Source organism: Anopheles cruzii, chromosome 2 (assembly GCF_943734635.1).
Source record: "Anopheles cruzii chromosome 2, idAnoCruzAS_RS32_06, whole genome shotgun sequence".
Lineage (NCBI taxonomy): Eukaryota > Metazoa > Arthropoda > Insecta > Diptera > Culicidae > Anopheles > Anopheles cruzii.
In genome coordinates, this window is record NC_069144.1 from 48,671,826 (window position 1) to 48,695,276 (window position 23,451).

Consider the following 23,451-nt stretch of genomic DNA (forward strand, 5'->3'; position numbering starts at 1 on the left):
GATAGTAAAGACGTTGAGTTTCATTGCACACCTGTCCCAGCCCTCTCTCTCGCTCTTTCTCTGCCCGGGTCTCTCTAACTTATCTCTCTTCATTTTCCGGGCCATTTGTGAAGTCACGTTAAACATTGAACACGACACAGTACAGTGCACAGTGGGCCATTCCTTTGGGGAGTGTGGCCCTGGCCCTGGGTGTGTGTTGTTATAGTAAAGCAATAAATGGTTAAACTCGCAGCAACAGCGTGCGTACAAAGTGTATAAAGTAATAGATGCCTTACGAGCTACAAAAATCCATCAGTTGCGTTGTAGAACACAGTATAAAGTTTGGGCGCTGGTTGGTCAGTTAGCTTTGGGGAAGCAGGAAATCGGGGTCATCGGGGAAAGGAGGACCCAAAACCGAACCAGCGGCACTGCACACGGCCATACTGTCAGCGGTGATGTATACTGAGATCAAGCGGACCGACGACGTCGACGTCCATTCGGAGACTTCCGCGGGACTTCCGGGACTGTCCATTGAGCTGCCGTATCGCACGGCACAGCTCGTCGTCTTCGAGCGCCTTCGGAAGCACCACCGACGGCGGGTACTCAGTCGGGCACGTTGCCGGGGCTTCCGCCTCGAACTCGCCCTCGATTGAATCGCCGTCGGCGTCGTTGCCCATCCGCAAGTCACTCACGCGCCCGTACGTGTCACGGGACAGCGAGTCCACGATCCAGTAGGACGCATCCCGGTACACGCGCTCCTTCCGCGCCATACAGTCCGGATACGCGCACGGACGTCCGGACGAACCGGACGGACGGTGGCAGCGGGGCGGATAATCGTCCCCGTACAGTATTCGCTGCTCACCGGCGCCACCACCCTCCAGGTTGACCACATCGATCAGCAACCCGGGGTCGGTGTCCGAGTCTGAGTAGGCTGGACTGCGGCTGGCGGCAGAGGCGGCTGCAGCCGGGTACCCGGACGACTTGGAGCTGTCCTGCGAGAAGCTCTCAAACTCCAGACACACGTCCGGCAGCAAGTGCGCCCGGTTGTTCCCGGAGTGTTTGAACGTTTTGACGTGCTTCCGGAGCGAGGAAGGATCGGTGTAGCGCTTGTTGCAGCCCGCCACCTTGCACACGTACGGCTTGTCGTTCGAGTGTGTCCGCGTGTGTTTGAAGCGATCCGACGAGTTGGAGTAGGCCTTGCTGCAGCCCTAGAAAACCATGGTGCCAAGGTTAATAGAAGTGCGAGAGAGCCGGCGATGCTACGGTTCCTTACCTCGACCGGGCAAACGTAGGGCTTTTCGCCCGAGTGCGAACGGAGATGGATCTTCAGGTTCTCGGCCCGCGAGAAGCACTTTCCGCACTTGCCGCACTGGTGGGGCTTCTCCTTGGTGTGGGTGCGCACGTGGACCAGCATCTTGTAGCGCGCGTTGAAACCCCGGTCCTGGCGCGTGCAGCGCTCCCAGCGGCAGTAGTACAAACTATCCAGCCCGATGACGGCGTGCTTCTGCGTTACGTGACTGGCCAGATCTTCCAGCTTGAAGAACACACTGTTAAGGTGCGAGCGAGATAGAAACAGAGAGAGAATTAATCAGTGTGTGTGTGTGTAGAGTGATTAGCCATAAATGGGGGCGGGGGGGGGCAAGTGACACATCGAAGACAACCGATTCCCGGATAGCCCCAGATCGGTGTGTGGTCCTGACGTCACGTAGCGCGGGCCGGACGATAAGATTTCGACGGCCGCCAGGTGAGGACCCCACACGCACGCGCGCCCCAATTCTATTTCGAGCCTTTTTATCAGACCGCCGGCGACAGCCCGGTGTCAATGGCCACCGCAAAGAAACTGGTTCAATGGCGAGGACCGCACTGAACCGGAAACAGATTTATCAGGGCCACGGTCCCTTACGGCGGGGATTTTACAATCTTGCGAAATTCACCGAACGCGACACATTTCCTGGAGGGCTCTCCTTAGGAGGTTTTTGCTCTCCCGAAACTCTCCCGAACAAGATTAGGACGAACGGCCATACGGGGCATACGTCATATCAATCCATTAGTCCGTGTGGTTCAGGGAGAATGTCTTGCCGAACCTTCAAAGTCGCCAAATCGAAACCCCACGACCGTGGAAACTAGGGGACGAACTGCGGCTGATAAGCTGCCGGGGGCCCGGGGGCCGAATATTACCGTATGGAGCGGTGCCCCCAAAAATGTGGGCAGCGATTCTAGGCTCGTGCGTGATAAGCGGCAATCATTTAAATTAGCCGATCCGCCGGGAGTTACGTTTCCCACAAAATACAGGCGTACGAAACGTGCGCATCTTTCGATTTCATTTTGATACCCCCTAAACGCCTGTTTTTGTTGTTGTGTAGTTCCTTTTTTTTGCGCGGCCCCAAACAAACATCTATTGAGCCGAAACAAACAATCAATAAAGGAAATGCCCCTGTGCCACTGTGCGGACGAAGATTAGTATTTAAAAATAAATACAACAGAAATCAGCCAGCCAGCAGCAGATCACGCTCCTGGCTGACGCAACCCCGGGGTGAAATATTTCACCGTGTCGGCGGGCGCGCGCGTTCTCAAGGCTAGAGTGAAACATTTCACGTGCGGCCGGACATCAGGCGGCCTAGGTACGAGGCAGCGGACATCGCCTAATTCCAATGCCAACACCGGACCGCGAACGAGCCGGTCGCGGGGCTTAGGTCGCGTTCCGAGCAGCAGGGGTCCTCTCTGCTGTGGAACGGTTGTCTCGGCCAGCATCCAGGTCGTGTGGTTCGTGACGTGTGCAAATGGCACACGCGAAAACGTGTGCGTATCTCAGCTCGACCCCACGGCCACCCCCGGCCGACGACAAGGAGAGCGTTCCCTCGAGCTCGACTACGCCTTGCGGGCAACCTCGGGCAGAATGAAAGATGACAGAGAAGCATCATCTCTCGCTACCGTTCTACCTAACGTACCGTGTGATAAGCGTGATAAGAAACCGCACCTGAAGGACGGTGTTGTTCCTGGACTTTGCGGGGCGGCATATTCTCTGATTTTACTGCCACGATGAGCTCCACACACTAGAGGAGCACACAGGCTGATCCTTCTATAGGGTGATCCATCAAGAGTTTGAAGTTTGGAACTATCAATTACTTGAGTGAAAAGCCGAGTTATTCTGAAAAGTGTAAACATTTAGTAAAAACTTTGACTTGCACAAAGTTGGAAAATACTTAAAACTTATGTCCAGAGTGGTGAGTCCTTAACTCAAACTGTACGAAATTTGTACAGATTTGCGGCTTGGAAAATCGGAGACGGATTTTGGTCTGGCGGCATTTTCGGGCCATTTTTCTTCGAAAATCAAGAAGGAGCCGCCGTAACCGTCGATGACGTACGCTACCGAGAAACAATGGCTGATTGGTTCTTCGGATATTCGGAATCCAAACACGCACGCATCTAACGCATCTAAGTCTGTGCAACGTAGTCGATTACGCTAAACTGGGTGCTTACTAGAGACGTTGCGGTTGGCCAATAATAACTGACATTCCCAACGTAATGATCGTCCCAACCTCCAAGATGCCTTAGACGCTTGCCCCATAAATAGCCCGTTCTTCTTGAAGACTCGTGTATCTTGCTACCTCGTCGAGCGCTCGTTGACCCCGAAACGCAAACTTTCGTGGTTGCCAAAAATTCAAAGAGACCATAAAACCCCTGATCGCTTGCCTTCCGTAATCTCCGTCCTCGGTTTTATCTCTGTCAAACACCGCAAAAATAACGAGAGTCGGGGCTCAAAAAAGTCCGTACTCGTACCCGGCCGGTCGGGCCCGAAAAAAGACACTTACCAGTAACAGTTCTCCCAGCGACAGATGAATTCCTCCACCGTTTCCGGTTCCGACAGGGCGCTGCTGCTGCTGGTGTCAGCATCGTCGCCGCGCTGCACCGGCACCACCTGCTGGTTGTGGACCTTCATGATGACGGAGTTCCGTGCGGTGGCACCGAACGATGGCTCGCCGGTCGGCTCCTGGAGTGGCGGCGTATGCGGTGGTGAAAGCGGCACCGAGCTAATGTCTTCCTTTCCATCGTGGCCAGCACCGCTGGTCCCGTGGGCTCCTCCGAGGTAAAAGTACAGCGGTGAAGAGGTGGCCGATGGCGAAGGCGATGTGGGGCGAGTGGCGCCCGGCGGCAGCGGAACTCCGGCCGCGGATGCAACGGCTGCAACGGCCGCCGCGGCCATCGAGCCACTCGGCGTCGTCGTCGGGGACTGCATCGGCAGGACGAAGTCGTACGGGTGGTGGTACGGGGGCGTTATCGGGTGGTGGTACCCTACCAGGCGCTCACTGCTCACCGGCGGCGACGACTGGTAGTAGTAGAAGGGCTGCAGGCCCATCCTGTACGGAATGGTCTCTTTGTTGATTAGCATCTCGTCGTTCTCACGTCTCACGTTTCTTTTCCACTGTTCTTAAGTCATTTATTTTGCCTATTTTGCTCGCCTTTGGCTTCTTTCTGCGCGGACCTTCCGTTTCCTTCCTTCTGCGCTATCTCATTTATCTTCGGCCTTAAGATCCACTTGTTTGTCACCGCGTCTTATCTTTTAGTCCACCCTCTGGCACACACAGACACACGCATACACACGATAGCTTATTTGCATTCAGCCATCAAACGTCAAGCGTCACCTCCAAGCCACTCTAGGCGGTTCTTGGCAAGACTTTTGAAGCACAGACACCAGACTAGGCCTCTCTATAGGGCACCTAATAGAGACTTTCTTCAACTCGCTACAACAATCGATCACAACACAGTGATCTGCACCGATCCGTTTGTGGAGGTCGATCACCACGCGCTTCTCTAGGAGCCCCCCTGGGGTAGCCGGACGAGTGATCCGGGTAGTTCGGGTTACAAACCGTGACTAAAGGCGGTCGGTGGCCCGCACGGAACACATATGAATGGCTTCTCCGCTCAACTCGTGGTATGCGTTGGCCTAGACCAACACAACCCTAGAGCCGGACGATGATCGTGCTTCGAAGTCGCGGTCTTATCAGGCGACCGACACACAGCCCTGCCCTGCCATTGGTTTTGGGTCGGCCACACACTCGTGAAGTCGGTGGCAGTGATGGTCCCTATCTGGATTCACGCGTCCAGCGCTCGTTGAGAAGGTCTGGATCGGTCAGTACGTGTGTGTGTGTGTCTGTTTGGCTCATTGGGGATCAAAATTGCGGTGACGATGTGATAAAATTTGCTTCGTGACATCTTCGGGTGATTCGGTTTGGGTACGCGCCGCTCTATGACGCCGCCCCGGGGCAAAGGGCCAGATGACGTCTTCCAGAGACTAGGGCAACAAACGCGGTGGCCAGTGGAGACGCATGGTGGCTGGGTGGCTTATCGCAGTCACGGCACGGCAGGGAGATCACTTCGACTGCCCCGTGAGGTAACGCCGATTGATTGAGTGCAGATCTGGTCCGTTATCTGGGTTCGGGCTTCACCGGAGGGTCCAATAAATTGCTCAATGAGTCCACTAGATTGTAGACATCGGCCGTCGTCGTTCAATTCTAACATCACTTCAACCGAACAATGCTAAGGTTGCTGCTGGACCTCGATTCTCGGAAGTGGCCATGATAAAAGACCACTCTAGAACACCGGTTCCCAAGATAAGCCCCCCCTAGGACCCCGAAACCATTCATACTTTCGAACCACGAATCAAAACAACTCGTCATCTCCCAACTAGCCTGCGGCGCTGGACACCTGGTCAGCCGTTCACAACAACAACAAGAATGTTGCTTTCGCGGGACCAATCTAGAGACCGGAAGGAAAACATCCCACACGTCACACACCACGTGACCACGAGGAGAACCCAAAACATCAATGGTCATACTGTGTGTCATTGCGCAATAGCGCAACTATCAGTGGCAGCGATCAGGGCTGGGGACTAATTTCCGTTTCCGTACCGAAACCGAAGTACTCCAAAGGCACGACACGTACCCTTGGCGAAGTACTCTCGGAACAGCGTGTTCAGGTGTGTCTTGTACGGCATTGGCAATTGGCGGTCCATGGGCGGTCCGCCCGATAACGGGCTGTCAACAACCCCGAACCCGATGTTCTTCTGATCGCCGAACAGACTGTCCAGATGGGCGACGATAGGATCTATACAAGGTGGCCATCCTCCGCCCCAAAACAAAATGAGTCGCCCATCGTCTAGACGAAGACAGGGTCATACTAGGGTACCCACGTGTGCCATCTTTCCCGGTGTACCCGGTGGGGAGTCATGTGGTCCCCCATTCCCGTAACGGTGAATCGTTTCCGGATCGCTGGGCCAATCTGGCTCACAGTACGACGGACTGCATCAGTAGTAACCCCCCCACGACGTAGCAAAGAAGCCAGTGATAAGCCAGGCCAAGTGGCCGATGGCGCGTTAAAGTGTCCGAACCGCCGGCAACCGGTTCCTGAGAAGCGTCGGGAAACGACATCATCGATGATCCTGTTCAAAGCGGATCTAGTGGTGCTCTAGCGAACAGGTTAACTGGAGCACCGCGGATCGCGCCTCGAGCTGCGTGCGCGGATCCCGCACCGGATCCAGTGGCTCGTGGGGTCTACTGCTACGCCATCGAGCCGGTTCGCCAGGGTCGGCCCTAATCAGGCACACCAGCCTCTGTGTCCGATCACGCCCTTCGGGGCCCTACATACACACGACTCGTGTGACGTTTGACGCCAGACGCCGGCTAAACTGCGCATTACAGCCGAGCTAGTATAGTCGGCCATTGTCTGTTCTGGTGACCTACGGGATCGCTCCGGTCGCGAGTTGATTTGTAGCAACATTCCTGTACGCGCAACTATTCCGTACTTCCCACCCCACAGACCGCTGGTGTACGATGCACTTTGCTACAACTGCAAATATTGACCGGACCCATCCGGACTCGGAGTAGATCGGTGATAAGCGGCCGGACAGTTGCAGGGGGAGATGTGGGAAAAGGTGTACTTGATAAGCGATCGGCCTAGCCTAGCCCCGTTACGCGACCAGTGCACCAATCCTAATTTTTGTTTAGACGTTCGCGGGTTCTTGTTTTGCAAACAACCAGCTCCTCGCTTACGATGACACTCTGTGGCGGTGGCGGCAGCTACTGGCGACCCCAATCCGGTCACGATCTGGTGTGACAGCAATTAGGCAAGCTACACTCAGCTTCAAAGGCTTAGGATATGCGTCTATAGGAAGTAGGCCACTTGGACTTGGAGAGGTTCACTCCCACAACCGCAAGCAAGGTGCGCGTAACGCTCTGGACGATCCTAAGAATCGCTTATCGTTCGTCCCCTCGCCAGCGCGTTGTGACTCCCAGAGACAGATAAGACAGAGAGAGAGAGAGGGTCGCATCACTGGCAAAGCTGCGATTTCCAACGGTTAGACCGGTTAGAAGCGGTTCACCGCTCGATTAACGGTTGGTCTGTCGGCCTCGGCGGCGCTCTTATCGGACCCGCCTCGGTCCGGCCAATTACGGCACCCCGGGCTTGCGCTATGAGCTGTGAACCCCCCGTGGCCGTTTCGGACGTTCCAAGGTACACCGAAGCCATCCGCAGGCCAGGCCGCGAAGTTTGGCAATTGTTCTAGAGTATTACATCAGGTCGACTGCGCTCGGCATTAGTGGCTCGAGAGGAGTTAGTCGAGGCCTCATCGGCCAGGATTTTCACTGTCCCGGACGCGAGCGTGATGCTCGCGGACGGACTCGGAAATTAACCCGCCGGGTTATCGTAGCCGGACCGAACCGGATCCCATCGATTTTACGGCACCGCGGTCCGCGATTGGCTTATCGCCGATCCACGCCAGCGTCCAAGGGCCAGCGTAGTCCGTGCGGCCGTTTTGTCCCACTTCGGGCCGGCCCCGGGGTCGGGCTTTACCATGAATGGTTGCGGAATGAGAAGGAGCAAGTCCAAGGAGCATGCACAGCGCATGCAACGGCCCGGGCCGCCGACGCAGACTTGTACTTTGTACCCGGCTGCGACGATTTAGGGGGATCTCAATCAGTCCAGACTTCATCATCCCCTTTGCTGCGCCCCAAAAGTTATCGCACACCGCGTGTCTGCGAATCCGGTTCGGGACGGTTCGTGCAATAGGGGGCCCCGACCCCGCTCGTCCGCACCGCCACCAGCAAAAAAAACGATTATTTGCAGTTCCCTTTTCGGACGTCCGACATGGCGACCGATAATTTACGAACCAATTCAATATCATTCGGCCCACCCCCGGCGACGGAAGGGAGTGTGATTGATTCCCCGCCGCCCGGGTTTCCCAGAGCCCGCGGGTTCCCGCGGCCAACAGCTGTGGCGGGCCTCGTCTTATCGGAGCGCGGTGGGGGGCGACCTGTTGAAACCTGGACACCGGGTTTCATCACCCGGAATGGGGCGGCTGGGGCGACGTGCAGACTTATCGGTAGACGGTCAATGCTCTGTTGTCTGCCACACGGCACGTTTCAAGCCACCGCGGATACACCGATAGCGTGGGGTAGGGTGATCCGTGCTGGACATGAAGGATCGCCGGTTGACGACGATCTGCCTTTGATAGGCGATCGGAGGTGCACCGCCATTCGCATCGCAATTTGGCTGCATCAAACGAAGAGGATCCCATTTCTATTGCCATTTTGGAAATATGTCAGACTTGGGAAATTCCAAAGTAACTCCACTTCAGTGTACTTGAAAATGTAAAATAATTGAATGAATCAATCCGCATTTTATACTGTACAAATAGCATTGTATTTATTTTTTTCCGGGCTGAAAATTCATCGACGACTTATACGAGGGGAGTCCTATGAACGTCCGAGTCCGAGAACGAGTCCGAGGAACATCCTAGGATTTAAAGAATGCTATTTCCAGCAAAACTCTTGTGAAACTGCCTATCAGGAGCATTTTTGATAAAATACTAAAATGGTCTTAGTGTTGAATGTCAAAATGAAATGTCAAAACGGGAACAGACAAAAATAGAAATATAGTAAATGGTGGCTAAAAATGCAACCTATATCCTAAATACGGTAAATAAAATGAATGAAATGTTACCTACGAAAACGATACAAAATGGATTCCCCAACAAGACCCCAAACGCCTGCCAGCCTGCACAACGGTGGTCGCTATGCCACCGGAAAAGTTGTTACCTTAGCAACCCACCTTAGCGTGCTTGGAAATAAAACCTAAACTTCTACGAACGCTCAGTAAGAGTAGCACTGCTCCAGGACTCTGGAGGCCCGTTTGTGAAAATGGACAATTTTTCACCTCCATCGGAAGCCGCCAGCAAGCCGGCTCGTTACGACGGAAAATCACTGATCTCGAAACCGATCCGCAATTCGTCGTGCACCATTCCCAACGAGGTGCTCGAATTCGAGTAAGTTATCCGGGCGGCCAGCTGTCGGCGGCCTACTTGGTGTGCCTCATGTGTCTGCCTTCTTTCAGCTACTCTTACGGCTACGACTGCAAGCGCTACTTTAATCTGTGCAAAATCGACGAGAATGTGCTGGTGTTTGCGTCGGGCAACTTGATCCACTTCTTTCACGTCGGAACACGCACCGTTACGACCCGCCGGAGCTCGACCGGTGGTGGTATCGGCTGCATCACGGTTAACCCGTGTGCCGAGTACTGTCATTTGACCGTAGCCGAAAATGGCGCGAATCCACCGATCATCATCTATCAGTACCCGGAGATGGAGGTGGTTAACGTTTTGGTCGGCGGAACCACGGCGGGTTACTCTCGCGTCGACTATACGGGCGACGGGCGGTTGCTGATATCGCAGGGCATCGAACCGGATTACATGCTCACGGTGTGGAACTGGACCGAGGGCGAGATCGTGCTGCGCTGCAAGTCCTTCTCGAACGACGTCATCAACGTGATGTTCTCACCGAGCGTCCCGGGGCACATCACAACGTGTGGTCAGTAGTGGAGCCGACCAAAAGCAGGAGGAAGTACTTCTTACCGCCACGGGTTTTCTGGTTCCGCAGGGCTCGGTCATGTCAAGTTCTGGAAGATGTCCAATACCTTCACCGGGCTCAAGCTGCAGGGTGAGCTGGGTCGCTTCGGGAAGACGGAAATCTCGGACATCATCGGGTTGCTGCCCCTGCCGGACGAGAAGGTGCTGTCCGGGTGCCAGTGGGGCAACATCCTGGTGTGGGAAGCCGGGCTCATCAAGCTGGAAGTGTGCCGGAAGGGTCGGAAGCCATGCCACGACGGACCCATCACGCAGCTGAGCATGCGCGGAAGCGAGATTATGACGGCCGGGCTGGACGGAAAGATTAAGATCTGGTTCTGGGAGACGGTCGAGTTGGCCGACCCACCGGATGACGATCGGTTTGTGGAGATCGAACCGATCATGGAGTTTCGGATCGGAACCGATGCGACGCATCACAGCGAGTTGATGTGTTTGGTAAGCCGGGAACAGGGAGAGTTCCAGTGGTACGCTCAGGACGGAGCGGGAGGCATTTGGTTGTGTGATCTGACACCGGCCCATCATACGGAGCCACCGCAGCAGCTGTTTCGGTGTCACGCCGGACCGATTGCGGCGGTCCAGACTAGTCCGGTGTCGGGTCACGTAGCTACACTCGGAGTGGATGGCAAACTGTGCGTCTACGATTACCACAAGCGGGAACTGCTGCTGACACATCAGTTCCAGTACTCGGGCAGGACCATGCTGTGGCTCCCGGTAACGCTGGATCCCACCGGTGCCATCTTGGTGCTCGGCTTTAGCGATGGGTTCCTGCGGACCGTGGCAGTTAACCTACACGATGGCCATCTGGCGTACCCGGAGAATCGGGTCAATCTGATACAGCTTCTTAAACCACACACCGAAGCGGTGACGGCGCTTGCGCTCAACGCCTCCGAAACCATTCTGGTGTCCGGTTCGGAAGACGGGACGATCTTCGTGCACCGATTCGTACGCACGGGACCCCACGTAACGATCGAACCGATCGGGCTGGTGTACACTCCGTCGGCGGTTAGCTCGTTGAACTGGAAGCCAGACTCGGCGGCCACGGCACTGGTCGGTTGCCGACATGGCCAGCTGCTGGAGGTGGACCTACCGGAGCGCGAGGTCGACTACACCACCATCTCCTACCACCTGCGGCACGTCGAGATCAAGCAGCTGGTGTTCCAGTCTGTCAAGTCCGAAATCAAGCGCAACCTGCTGATCGCGGACACCGAACGGCGGCGGCAGGAGAAGCGGGCCAAGAAGCAGCAGTCACTGGACCGGCTGCGGCAGGCGGACCCGAAGGCGGAGATCAACGAGGAAGCGTTTTTGGCCGACTCGGACGACGAGCAGGACCTGGAACCGCTGTACATCCCGAAGGTGCCCAGCCCGATACTGTGGGCCCGGTACACGGACGAGGACACGCTGTGGTTGTCGATGGGCGGGTACGACGCAGGGTACGTGTACGAGTACGGGTTCGACGATGAAGATCCCCTCTCCTGCACCCCGATCCCGGCGGCCGAGGACACGGAACTGACGTGCTTCTTGCAGGAGTAAGTATATCTGAAGGACTTTCCACGGGCCCAAACTAATTAGCCGCCGGTCTGTTTCTGTAGCACCCATTACACCATTTACGGTGCCAGCGATGGGACCGTGCGGGTGAATCGAACGAAGCAGGACTTTCGGGATCTGTCGGACCACTGGACACTGCCGATGCACGATAACCGAACGGGGCGGATCACGGGCCTAGCGTTTAGCTACGACTTCTCGTACCTCTTCAGCGTCGGCACCGATGGAAATCTGTTCGCCTACCGCTGGTACGGTGCCGGCGACGCGTTTCAGGCCGTGCCACCGAAGCCGTTGGAGAAAAGCGTCAAACGTGTGTTCGACATCGCCGAGCAGGGCTTCCCGTCGCTCGAGCAGCAGAAGGCGAAACGGGAAGCGGATCGGTTGGCGAAAATTGTGGCCGACCGTCGGGAGGTCGTCCGGAAGCGGGTGGCCGAGCATCGGGAGCGGTTCGTCGCACTGCTCGAGCGGAACCGTGCGTTGCCGCCGGCGTACCGTATCCCCGTGACGGACTTTGTGCTGGACGAGCGCATCATGGACGATTTGAGGGAGCAGCTCGAGGCGGACATGAGTCTGGTGCACCGCCGGATGGCGTTCGATGTGGAGAAGGTGCGCATTACGGCGCGTAAGCTGAGCCGATTCTTTCTGGAACCTCTCGAAAGCTTTCCGATCGAGGTGTTGGCCGTCAGGTGAGTCACGGCTGAAGGGGTGACCAAGTATCAACAGGATCTAACAGGAGTGACTTTCAGGAGCGAACGGAGTGTCAAGAGTTTCCGTATCGAAAAGTTGGACGATGAATACTTCGAGACCGTCAAAGAAGTTGACCGACTGGTCGAGGCGGAAGAACTACGGAAGCGGTAAGTTTTTTGCGTTACATAGGTGAACATCATAACCATATCGATTTTTGCAATTTCCCTAAAGCCGATTCATTGAGTTGTGTAAAACTCCGGAGGACAGGTTGGTTCAATAAGTACCTTTTGTAACCGTTTGGCACAGTTGTTTGGGTTGATTCACAGCTAGTGTTGTAATTGCCGGTCTGATTGGCCAAACTTTACTTACGTATTAAAACGTTCCACTCCCAGGCATCCCGAGACATCCCCGACGAAACGCAAAGATCGTCGCAAAGACTCTCAGCTGCAGCGGAAAGAATCGTTCCTTGAGGGTCTGTCACAGTCGACGATCGACTTTAAGCTGGAAAGCAAAATGAGGCGCCTGTTGGCGAAGTACCGCGAGCGAAAGAACCAGGAAACGGTCCGGCAGCAGGAATGGGAAGCGCACAAGGCGGCCAAGCCGGACCCGAACGTTAACGATCCGGCCGACGATCAGGCCATCCAGGAGGCGGCCGGTACGATCGGTGACTACAACCTCAAGAGCGACCCCGAGTACGAACCGTCGGAGGAGCGGGTCGAAAGTGCCACCGGCAAGTACCGGGAGCTGTTGCGTGTCCGCCAGGAACTGTTCGCCATCCAGGGTGCGTACAATCGCAAGGTGTTTGCGTTGCGCGACCAGAAGCTCGACCTGATGCGCTACGTGGACAAGCAGAAGCGTAAGCTGCGGGACATTTACGACGAAATTCCGGCCGACAAACGGAAGTCGCTCCCGGTTGAGCTAACGATCAACGTGGACACCGAGTACGCTGACGATCGGTACAAGTTCGAAGAGGATCGAATGAAACTTGACAGCCCGACGCAAGCGGGTGTTCCCAAAGGGCCGTGTAACAAGGGAACGCTGGCGTACTTTGATTCGATCGCAAAAGACGCTCTGGGATTGGCCGGTGCTGATGGCGCCACGCGTCCACCGATGGCTAACAAGCACGAGCAGGAACTACGAGACGAGCGGCTCGTCCGGAAGCTGTTCAAACAGGACAAGATCATCGGCAAGGTGGCCCGGCGCATCGCACAGTTCGACGACGAGCTCGCCAAACTGGCCCAGGAGCGGTTGCAGGTCGAGACGGATGCGAAATTGTTGGAAAACTTTCAGCTAACCCTGTACCAGGAGCTGTGGATACTGCGCGACTTTAGCAAGATCGAAACGGAGATCGTTCGGGGCGTGGAGGAGATAACGATCGAGCGGAACGAGCTGCTGAAGGCGGTGCACGATGCGAGGGCCGCGATCGAGCTGGTAGAGCAGGAGATCGAGACGATACAGCGAGAGCAACGGTCGAACCTGCACCGGTTCAATTCGGCCTGCCTGGACAACGAGTACGCCAAGGTGATGAAGCGGATCTACAAGAAAAAGTACAAACCGTGCAAAATCAACGACAACGAGTCGGACTCCTCGTCCGAGTACTCCTCGGAGGACATCGAAGGGCTGGAGGTTGCGAACGAGGGCGAAGTCAGCAAGGTGTTCCTGGACCTCAACCACTGTCCGGCCGGCTGCGATCCGGACCTGTACGCGCTGGCTATCCAGCTGCGCAACGAGAAGCTGGACTTGCAGCGCCGTCACTATGCCGAGGACAAGACGCTAAAGGAGTGGCACCGCCAGCTGGAGAACCTGAAGCCGAGCCTGGCCGAAACGAACGTCCGGTTGGGGCGCAAGAAAGACGAGCTGCTGGAGTTGCGGCGCGACAAGCAGCGGCGCCTGAACGACATCGATACGCTGGTGATCGTGCGGATGGATCAGATGCAGTACTTCCGCACGGAGAACGAGTTCCACGACGTCGAGAGCAGCCTCATGTTTAACCGGGACGCGCTGCTGACGCTGTACTCCCGGGTCGACCAGTTGGCCGCGGAAACACTGGAGACCAAACGGAAGCACCGGGTCAATGTGGTCCACCTGGCGCGCATGAAAACGGACATCAAGTACATGCGCCAGCAGCTGGTGTCACTGAAGGAGACGATCAACGGGACAATGATGAAGAAGTTTGGCCGCGTTATCGATCTGGACGAGCTCGAGGAAACGATACTGCGCCAGTACACGTTCGAGATGCGTGCCAACTTGGACGACGTGAAGAAGAGCTACGCCGAACGGACCAAGGATCTTAAGGTAAGGATAACGCAGGGGTTTATAGACTTTATCTCACTGTGTCTCTTCGGATCACTCTGCAGAAGCTGTACGCCCGAAAGCAAGAAGAACTGAAGAAGGTCATCCAGGAGGGCACCGAGAAGCTGCACATTCTCACAGTCCTCCAGGAGGAGTACAACAATCTGGAGAAATCGCTGGCCCACCAGAGGGCGCTGCAGGAAAAGCGTAACCATCCGCCGCCCACCTACTCGGACGATCTGACGAAGTTGCGCGAGATCGCTAAAATCCAGAAGGAACAGATCAACACGCTGCAGCGCGAGATACGAACGCTGAGCATGAAGTGTAAGCCACTGTCGGCCGAAAGTCCGGACGTGGAGATCATCATCCCGCCGCCGGTCACGGGCGGCAAACCGCTCCCGCTGGCGGACGAGTCCGTGTACAACGCGGTGATGGATTCGGCGCCCCCGAGCACCCGCGCCAGTTCACCGGACAACTTCCTGTACAACGAAATTTCCGGCCTCATCGACGACTTCCTGATGGAGCAGCTCGGATCGCACGTCTTGCAGTCGGACATCAAGCGCGTGGTGAACCACCTGGCGCACTACCTGTCCAACATCATCCACAACTTTGCGCCCGAGCACGCCAGCGATCTGTTGCCGCACATCATCGAGAACTTCAAGTCCTTCATCCCGGAGGAGCTACTGATCACGATCCCACCGCAGGCCATCGCCGAGCTGATCGAGAGCATCTTCCGCACGTTCAAGGAGGGCTACGACATCGACACGAAGGAGATTCTGGGCGAGATCGTGAGCAACAGTCTGGAGATGATCTTCCCGGCGTCGCAAAACTACTCGCACAACATTCTGGTGGACATCATGAAGCAGGTCCTGGCGACGCTACACCTGGCCGACGTGAGCCATCCGGACACGGTCGGGTTCGTGGCGAACGGGATCCGTCACAAGCCGGGTATCGACGCGGACGACGTTAACGTGGCGCTGGTCTGCGAGGAGCTGCTGGTGTACGCGCAGGAGAACACGGTCGAAGACATCACACTCGACACGATCAGGACCGTCATCGAGGGTATTCTGCAGTGCGTGCGAGACCAATAATTGGGACCGCAGTGCCACCCCCCTCGAAGAGCGATAATCTCTTGTCTGGGTGCGTAACGCAGGTGTGTATGGCCGTGGCCCTTAGCGACAGTGTCACCGGCAGGTGGAACGCGCAGCACTGTCATGCGCCCGTGGCGTGTGCCCCCGACGCGTTATCTTTCGCCCACCGCCACCGCCGCTGTGTCCGCCGTTATCATGGTGGTTGGTGTAAACAAAAATTGTGTCTTTCTCTCTCTCTCGCTCGATTGTACCCTTTTCGGGTTCACACGCTTCTTCTGAATGCTGCTTAATAAACTGTTGCCATTGATGGGTGTACCAGACTTATCCATTTCTTCAGGGGCAAGCTATCCTGGTGAAGGATTTACTCCGACTTCCAGCCAGCAGTTTACGAGTGCTCAAAAGTGCGGTTTTCCATTCGATCACGCCACAGCGGACGCCACGAGGATTTGGCGTGATTTTGCGTGTGTCCCGCGCAAGGGCGCACATCAATCGCGCGTGCGGACTGTGCGCTAAAAGTGTGCGCCCATCCTTATCTCCCGGCCCCGGCCGACGGGATGAGTAGGCACTTTTTGCTGCGTCCGGGTTATTGCGACCCAGAAGTGTGCGCTCCCAATCGGATGCGCCCCCCCTCTAAGTGTGGGCTGGTGACCACACGGCGGACGCAGGAAATCGGTCCTCGAAGTGAAAAACATCGGCCTTGTTGACGTCCTCCCTGGTGCCCGTGGTGCCCGTGGTGCCGTGCGCAAACACTATCACCGGCACCGTAACGGGCACAAAGCTGCCACAAGCTAGCGTCTCGGCCCCGGCGCTGATCGATGGATTGTCCTGCGACGCGTTGGTCATTGTGCGGACGCAAAAGTCGGCCAGATTGTGCCCGCGGGGGCACCGCGAGTGATAAGCGTGCGCCCGGCCCAGACGCGCACACACTTGCCAATCGTGCGCGGACCCCGACCGATAATGATGAATCGGTGTCTTCGTGCGGTGCGCTGTCTTTTTGTTTTTCGGCACCTGGCTTGTTTGTCCGGTACCGGCGCTCTTGTCAACAATCCCGACCCGACCGGTGGCCAATATCGAGGTTTTTTCCGTCTCGCAAATAACTTTGCATTCGATGCAGTGACTTCTTCATTCTCTTCTTTTGGGCAACGATGGGGACATTATGATTTGAGTAGATTAGTAGCGGACTTTGCGGAGATAGTGATGGGGACCTCTTCCGATGAATTTAGATTTCTTTCATTTACATTTGTATTCATAAAATAGGGCAAACAATTCAATAAAGCGCACACTGCACAGTTCAAGAAAGGTTAATAAATGTTTCTAATGTTTCTATGCTTCTAAACGGGACACTCACCAACACCCGGCATCAGCACTCCGATGCCAGCTTTTCCCTACTATTACTCGCTGTGGAAAGTGAACGACAATTCTTCCGTTGGCAAGACACTGGCACACAAATTGACCACAAGTATTGACCACAGGTCGGAAAACGCGAACCCCGATGCACCGCTGAAGCCGATGCACGTGTGCAACGGTTTGAATCGCGTGACTCACGGCGCCAGACTGTGCACAGGCGGCGTTATTCACTTGCGACCGCGAGTGCGTGCCCCAAGTGGTGTGTCGGTGGAAAATCAACCCCCCGGGTGGGTTCGTTTCGGTCCGGGTTAGAATCCCAGTCCCACCGAAGGCTGTGTCATAAATATCGTTCGGCTTGAGGGCATGGCAAGTGCCGGGGGGGGCGGGGGCATTGGTCGCGTGTTGGCCGTCGTCGGATCGTCGTTGGTGTGATTTTGGTTTGCTGTTTCTGACAATGAAACCAAAATTATCGGGAGTGCACCACGGTTCGAAGCGGGAGATCAGCTGATTTATAATTATCCTCGCCGTTCGGGTGGCCCTGGAACCAGCCGGCGGAGTGCCCGCGTGGAGAAATACTCCTATGCGTTTGTCGACAAGGGGACACAGTGTTGGATTTCTTCTCGTTGAATTTTCATCTCTTAACAGATCAATGTCAAACAATATAAAGATGCTGACAAATTTGAATTCCGGTGAGTGTTCTCCGATCGATCCAACGCGAACCGTGAGGTCGAAAAAGGTGTTTTAAAATAAAACGAATTATATTTATCACGTCGTCATTGTGTGGGGTCTCTGACCGCGCTTCGCTGAATGGAAACATTCGAATCCCCCGGGGGCTCCGGTGTAGTGCGTTTTGCATAACGCAAGGCGTTTAACCGATAGAAAGGAAGAGATAAAGCGATAGAGAGAGAGAAAGAGCAAACGGGCTGTCAAACGCGATTGGCGCGAGTTTCGTGTTCAATAGTTCCGGCGCAATGAGTGGCTGCGAATCCGGCAACGATGTTTTATCGCGCCTATCATTGATCGCCACCGAACTGCCGCCCCGTTTGGAGGAAACCCTTTTCCCGGACGGTGGCCCGAACGCGGGTGAGTTGGTGGAAATAGTCGGTGACTCCAACACGGGCAAATCGCGCCTGCTGCTCGACCTGATTGCCCGCATCGTGCTTCCGGTGAACTGTGGAGGCCACGAGATCGGTGCCGTGCTGATCGATTGCGAAAACACCTTCCACTTGGAGGTAGTGCTGGACGTGTTGGAAAAGTACATCCTAAACTACGCCGAACCGGCCATTGCCGCTACGCTGGACGGGCCGCAAATTGAACGCATCCAGCAGACCAGCCTGGACCGGTTGCAGTTGATCGAGTGCTACTCGCTGGAAGAGTTCGAAATGACCCTAGTGTCGCTGGAGAACGTTTTCCTTCAGCAGCCGGACATCGGTTACGTGCTGGTCGATTCGATCGCCACATTCTACTGGACCAAGTGCACTCCGGCGAAGCCAGTGCGAATGGAAAACTATCAACTGGCGAAATGCAAAACGTTCAGGCGAATAGCTAAAAAGTGGCACAAGGCGTTCGTTTACACGAACCCAGCGTACTTTGCGAACGGTGAAAGCGAGCAAGACTTTGAACTGTCTTTGACTGGGTTCCTGCTGGAGAACCCATCGCAAGGATCGACGTCGGCAGCCAAAAGCACGCCGACGAATGACATGTTTCCGCCCGGAAAAGGCGCGCCAACAGTTAGCCTGCCGGTGGACTATCGTATCGAGCTGTGCGAAAGCGACCACTGGCCGGGAACGCACGAACAAGCGGAGGACGAGCAACGGTTCACTGCGTTCATCACATCGAAGGAGAACAGCCAACCGCAGCACACACGTTACTATTTGATAGATAAACTCGGTTTCAACTGGATTGAGCCAAAGCCATAGCCTCGTTTCATGTTTTCGATCAGTAATAAATCTCTACAGCAAGAGCCAGGGGATACAAACCGGAAACATGTTTTCACTTTATTTCAGTATTTTGGTTCTCATTCGCTTCCGGGAGAATCCACACTCTATATTCTCGTGCCGCGACGTGCGCTATCTTTCTCTTACGCTCTCTTTCTGTTTGCTAGGATTACAAACTAACGCGATACACGTTGATGATCCTTCTCGCGGTATCTGTGTCCTTTCTTGTGTGTCCTCTCGCGACTCTCTGTTGACGAAATCCTACGAGTGAGTTGTGGAGGCGGTTCCGATTAAAAACTAATCTGTTGCTGCTACGTTTGTTATAGTCCGCTGAGGAAGTGAAAGAAAAGCATGATCCGTGATCGGTGATCGTGCTTTAGTTGGCCACTAAATTATCTTTGCAATCTAAATTATCTAAACTGCAATTATTCACTCCTTTTTTAGTTCTGCACTAACTTCGGATGTGCCCTATTTGTCTTCGTTTTTGTTACTACAATTTCACTATATAGTAGTACCAACAACTAACGACTAATCTGTTGATGATCTCTCCGATGATGATGATGATGATGGGATGAATCTTAATTACTGTTGTCAAAGATGAACAGTGCGAATCGTGCACCGACGCAGCACAGATCATCGGTTTAGCGACCTCTCGGGGATTGCCCCGCTGATAAAGCCACGCGGTTGGCCCTAGGGTGGTTGCGTCGTTAATTTGTCTAATTGCCACGCATCTCCACACGACACACAGTAAATGCACCACATCCTGACGCATTTTACCCACCGAAAGACCGTCACCATTCTGAAGAATCTACTCGTGAACTGCTCTGCTGTTGCTTCCTTTCGTGAGTTCCTTTTTATATCGTTTACGTTGTCTATTTACAGTATAATAATATATCGTCGGAAAGAGTAAATATGTATCTTTCCCTGCAAATTTTTAAATGGTGTACACTTGAAGTCCAGCATACAACCAAGCACAGGTGTGGCCAGTGCGCGGTGTCCACACTCGCCCGTGCTCTTCCTTAAACCTTAAAATCTTCGCTCACCCCGCTGCCGCAGACAACGCAGTGCATGAAAAGGTTAGTAATCGAACAAGAGTACACCCTCCTCTCATCGCATGGCCATCGGGTGGACCATTTTCTACTTCATGTCTTTGGTATAGGCGTCCAGTTCGGCGTCAAGCTCTTCCGCAGTTTTGGTTTCACGTGGTTGCCGCCCTCGGGCACCGCCTGCTCCACCAGCTGGACGACGTCCGGTCTGCGGTTTACCTACGAGCAAAACCGTAACAAGTTTAGAAACGATCCGGAAAGCGTGGCCCGAAAGAAATGCTTACTTGCACCACCACCGCGTCCACCGACCGGTTTGCGGGGTGATCGCGCTGGAGGTCCCGGAGATACCACGGGACGTGGGGGACGGGTGACGGGGATTTCCGAGGTGGCCATTTGGATGCTCATCGGTCGCCCATCCAGCGGAACTCCGTTGTACTGTTTCATCGCTTTGATTGCATCCGCGCGCCGCTCGAAGACAACGTCGGCCGTTCCTACAACAATGGCAATAACGAGTGAGCAACATTTAACCCAGGGTGTGCCGGGTGTGACTGCGGGTCAGCCTACCTAGCGAACGTCCGGATCGATCGTAATGAACTGAGGCATTCTTCAGGGGTCCAAATTCCGCAAACAGCTCGTTGATGTCCGTTTCCGATACGCCAAAGTCCAGGTTCGACACCAACAGTTTGGCCACGCTGCCGCTTCCGGAGCCTGCGCCGAAACCGGCCGCTGTCATCAGACGGTTTTTGCCGCGCGATCCTTCGTACATATCATGCTTCCATGCGCTGTTCACGTCGCCCTGTGGAATGATGATGTGACGGGTTTTGGGTTTGTGGATTTTTCTCGTCTTCGTACACTCCTTTCTTTCCGGGGTTTCTACAGAGCCTCGGACAAGCATCTATCGCCGCCGTTTGCCCTCTCGCTCGTCTGCCGGACTCTCCGCGCGCGTGCCAAAGAAGCTAGGCCCAAAGTTGAACTTCAGCAATCAATAACCCTCTCTCTTCTTCTTTCTTTGCCCTCCTGCTGCTGGCCCCCCTAGGTTTCATTCCGGGAGGCTGAGGGCCAGCGGTTTGCAGCCGTGAGTTTCCGCGTTCTTCCTGTGTTCCTTCTTTTCCCATATGCAGCAAAACCCGTCGACGCACCGCAGCAGCGCCTGCAGTTGCATTGGCATGGTGTCTGTCGTCGGTTTCGTGACTACATTCAGTGGAGTAGTGTATCTGCAAAAAAGTATTCCATCTGGCACCACATCTCAACATTAACGTCGTGCGTTTCCGCCACACGTTTCGCTACTCGCGCAAGCAAATCCTGCGTGGTTCTGCGCGCATATCAGCGATCAAAGCTGGGTCGCCGCCGCCTCCTTAGATTAACCACAGTAGTCTCATGATGCATTCGCTCCCATCAAATGCCGCTTATTGGGGTTCTCGTGCTTGACAAAGAGTAAGCATTGCCTTTGTATGAGCTATTCCACCATTTCGAGTACTGAAAAGTGATGCCATTTGCCATCATTTCCACGTTCGTTCTTTGGGAGGTGTGTGTCTTGTGTGATACCAATCGCTAGCCGGAAGAAAGAAGACAATGGGATGCCGTTCGAGAGCTGAGCAGAAGCTGTGAAACTGTGCTGTAATTGAAGGTGGTATTTTTGTAGTTGGAATGTTGGAATTAGAATCACCGGTAAAAGACGGGTTTGGCACAGAATTGGACCAATGGTGGGTTGGTGAACCGACGCACTGCAGTCCTTGGACTCTGCCGAGTACTCGGCTCACGAAGCGATTCACAGCAACACCCTGTGAAGGATATTTGAGCACCACTTTGATTACTCGGCTAACTAGATGAAGTAAGACTTTGGCGTTTTGATGTCTGGACGGGCAGTTCACTAGCATTTGCTTCGAATGACATGCTATCAACTTATTACTTGGCACAGCTTCTCAAAAATTTCTTTAAAAAACCAGATTTGACCGAAAAACGTCGCAATAACACACGCGCGAAGAATCAAAACGGTAATACTGTCATTTCGATATCGGAGGGATTTCAGAATGAGTAATCGCTTCAAACAGCAGCAGCCATTGCTTGAGAATTTAGCGAACGCAAAGCGCGCATACCAGAGAACGCACACAAAGCACTCGGTTGCCAAATAGGGCACATTAAAGGTGGAACGAACCAACAAGACCGAACAGGAAACGACTCGCAAAGCGGCACAATAATAACATCAGGAAACTCGGCGTTACACACTTCGTCCGTCTTTCTTCCTTCACTAACGCACCGTAAAACACTACCTCTCTCTCTCACACAGAAACACACACACACGAGAGCACATTAACTGAACACACGCACGCGAGTGGCGCGCATTGAACAGAGATCGTGACTGCTGGCGCTGGGGCCTCTGCCATTTCTCACCCACCGACGACCACCGTCGTCGTCGCCGCCGCCATGTTGAATTCTCATGGCGTCACCTTGGTAAGGTGGCTTTCGCAAAAGAACGACGCAGTAGGGAAGAACTCGACCACTTTTCGTCGTTTTTTCACCCGTCGTTGCGTAGCGTAGCGATTTCCAGCAACGAAAATGTCCCCGGCCATACTATCAGCCGTTTTTCACCAGTGGCACCACCGTTTCTCATGAGAAGCGAAAAAGTTTATCCGTTAGGCGAAGGTTTGCGAATATCAAGAGCGGAAGCAGCGACGTCAGGCACAAAATGCGAGGAAAACGGCATAGGAACCCCATGTGTCGAAGAACCAGCAGCAGCAGGACGCGCACCGGGTTTCCGGGGGCGGCCGTACCCGACCGAAGAAGAAGACACCGCCCATTCGGCCGGATGGCTGAAGATCTGCTTTGGAGGCCTACTTTTGGCTGGCCGTGGATTGCTCTACAATCCGATCAGAAAGGGTTCTGTGTCTGGCAGACGCACGGGTTTTCGTCCGCTTGTCTCCACATCGTTCACCGCCTTACCCGCCCGTAGCGTGCTCGGGAGATTCCGCCACGATTACGTCCTTTCAGGACTCCGCCAGCACCGCCGCCGCCGCCGTTACGCTGGTTCGACCGGAATCCGGTTCCGCTGGTTCCGCCAGTGGTCGAGCGACGGGTTGGCCGACTGGCCACGCCGGGGCGTCCGCCACCGCGCGGACGGGATGTTTTCTGCGACTTGATGATTTCATCGAGGCTCATCTCAATTTTGTCGACCATTTTGTTTTTCTCCCGAGTCGGTCACGTACGACGCGCGATAGAGGAATACGAGTTGGCTTTTTGGCGTTGCTTTACGCTTCACTGTGATGAACTTTCGACGCAAACTAGTTTGCTTTTAGTTAAATCACTTGTTTAAGATTCGATTTAATGCTGCAGCGTTATTTTGTTGCTTTTAATGAGGTTTTAATTCTTGAACGCACGGAACGCGACACCGACTGCTCGACGAATGGGTAGCCAAGTGAAAATGTTGCCTGATGAACGGAACGTCGCCTAACTGGTATAATGTGGTTGCTCGGAGTGTGTTCCGCTTATACCAGTTCAGTTTTTCCTGCAAGTTTCGAATATCATCAGACGAAGGGATTGAATGTTGGAATTAAAATGTAATGCCATCCCATGTAGTAATTAAATGCTTATCTACGGCAGAAAGCGTCAGAAACAGA

General features: G+C 54.6%; 4 protein-coding genes across 6 annotated transcripts; 2 read left to right on the forward strand and 2 right to left on the reverse strand.

Annotated features, from left to right (window-relative positions):
* Nucleotides 1–425: 425 nt before the first annotated feature.
* Nucleotides 426–4,566, reverse strand: LOC128267903 (zinc finger protein GLI1-like). The gene is made up of 3 exons (XM_053004852.1): nt 3,792–4,566; nt 1,253–1,526; nt 426–1,187 (listed from the first exon to the last, which is right to left on the reverse strand). The coding sequence occupies exons 1-3, from the start codon at nt 4,367–4,369 to the stop codon at nt 426–428; spliced, it is 1,614 nt and encodes a 537-aa protein (XP_052860812.1). The 5' UTR covers nt 4,370–4,566.
* A 4,607-nt stretch (nt 4,567–9,173) lies between these two features.
* Nucleotides 9,174–15,507, forward strand: LOC128268261 (cilia- and flagella-associated protein 44). Its single transcript, XM_053005311.1, has 8 exons — nt 9,174–9,298; nt 9,367–9,839; nt 9,909–11,421; nt 11,485–12,123; nt 12,184–12,291; nt 12,356–12,391; nt 12,517–14,419; nt 14,482–15,507. Exons 1-8 carry the CDS (start codon nt 9,174–9,176, stop codon nt 15,505–15,507), a joined length of 5,823 nt encoding a protein of 1,940 aa, XP_052861271.1.
* Nucleotides 15,508–17,825: 2,318 nt separating this feature from the next.
* LOC128266874 (DNA repair protein XRCC2-like) lies at nt 17,826–18,773 on the forward strand. The gene has a single exon (XM_053003663.1). The coding sequence runs from the start codon at nt 17,826–17,828 to the stop codon at nt 18,771–18,773; it is 948 nt and encodes a 315-aa protein (XP_052859623.1).
* A 52-nt stretch (nt 18,774–18,825) lies between these two features.
* On the reverse strand, nt 18,826–23,229 carry LOC128268840 (THO complex subunit 4-A). 3 transcript variants are annotated; one of them, XM_053006108.1, is made up of 4 exons: nt 22,778–23,229; nt 20,402–20,633; nt 20,128–20,328; nt 18,826–20,056 (listed from the first exon to the last, which is right to left on the reverse strand). In XM_053006108.1, the coding sequence occupies exons 1-4, from the start codon at nt 23,009–23,011 to the stop codon at nt 19,929–19,931; spliced, it is 795 nt and encodes a 264-aa protein (XP_052862068.1). In that variant the 5' UTR covers nt 23,012–23,229; the 3' UTR covers nt 18,826–19,928. The 3 variants fall into 3 exon arrangements, with proteins under 3 accessions (XP_052862068.1, XP_052862067.1, XP_052862070.1); XM_053006107.1 differs by having other exon boundaries at nt 20,122–20,328; XM_053006110.1 differs by having other exon boundaries at nt 20,122–20,328; nt 20,402–21,388; nt 22,778–22,878.
* Between the last annotated feature and the right edge of the window lie 222 nt (nt 23,230–23,451).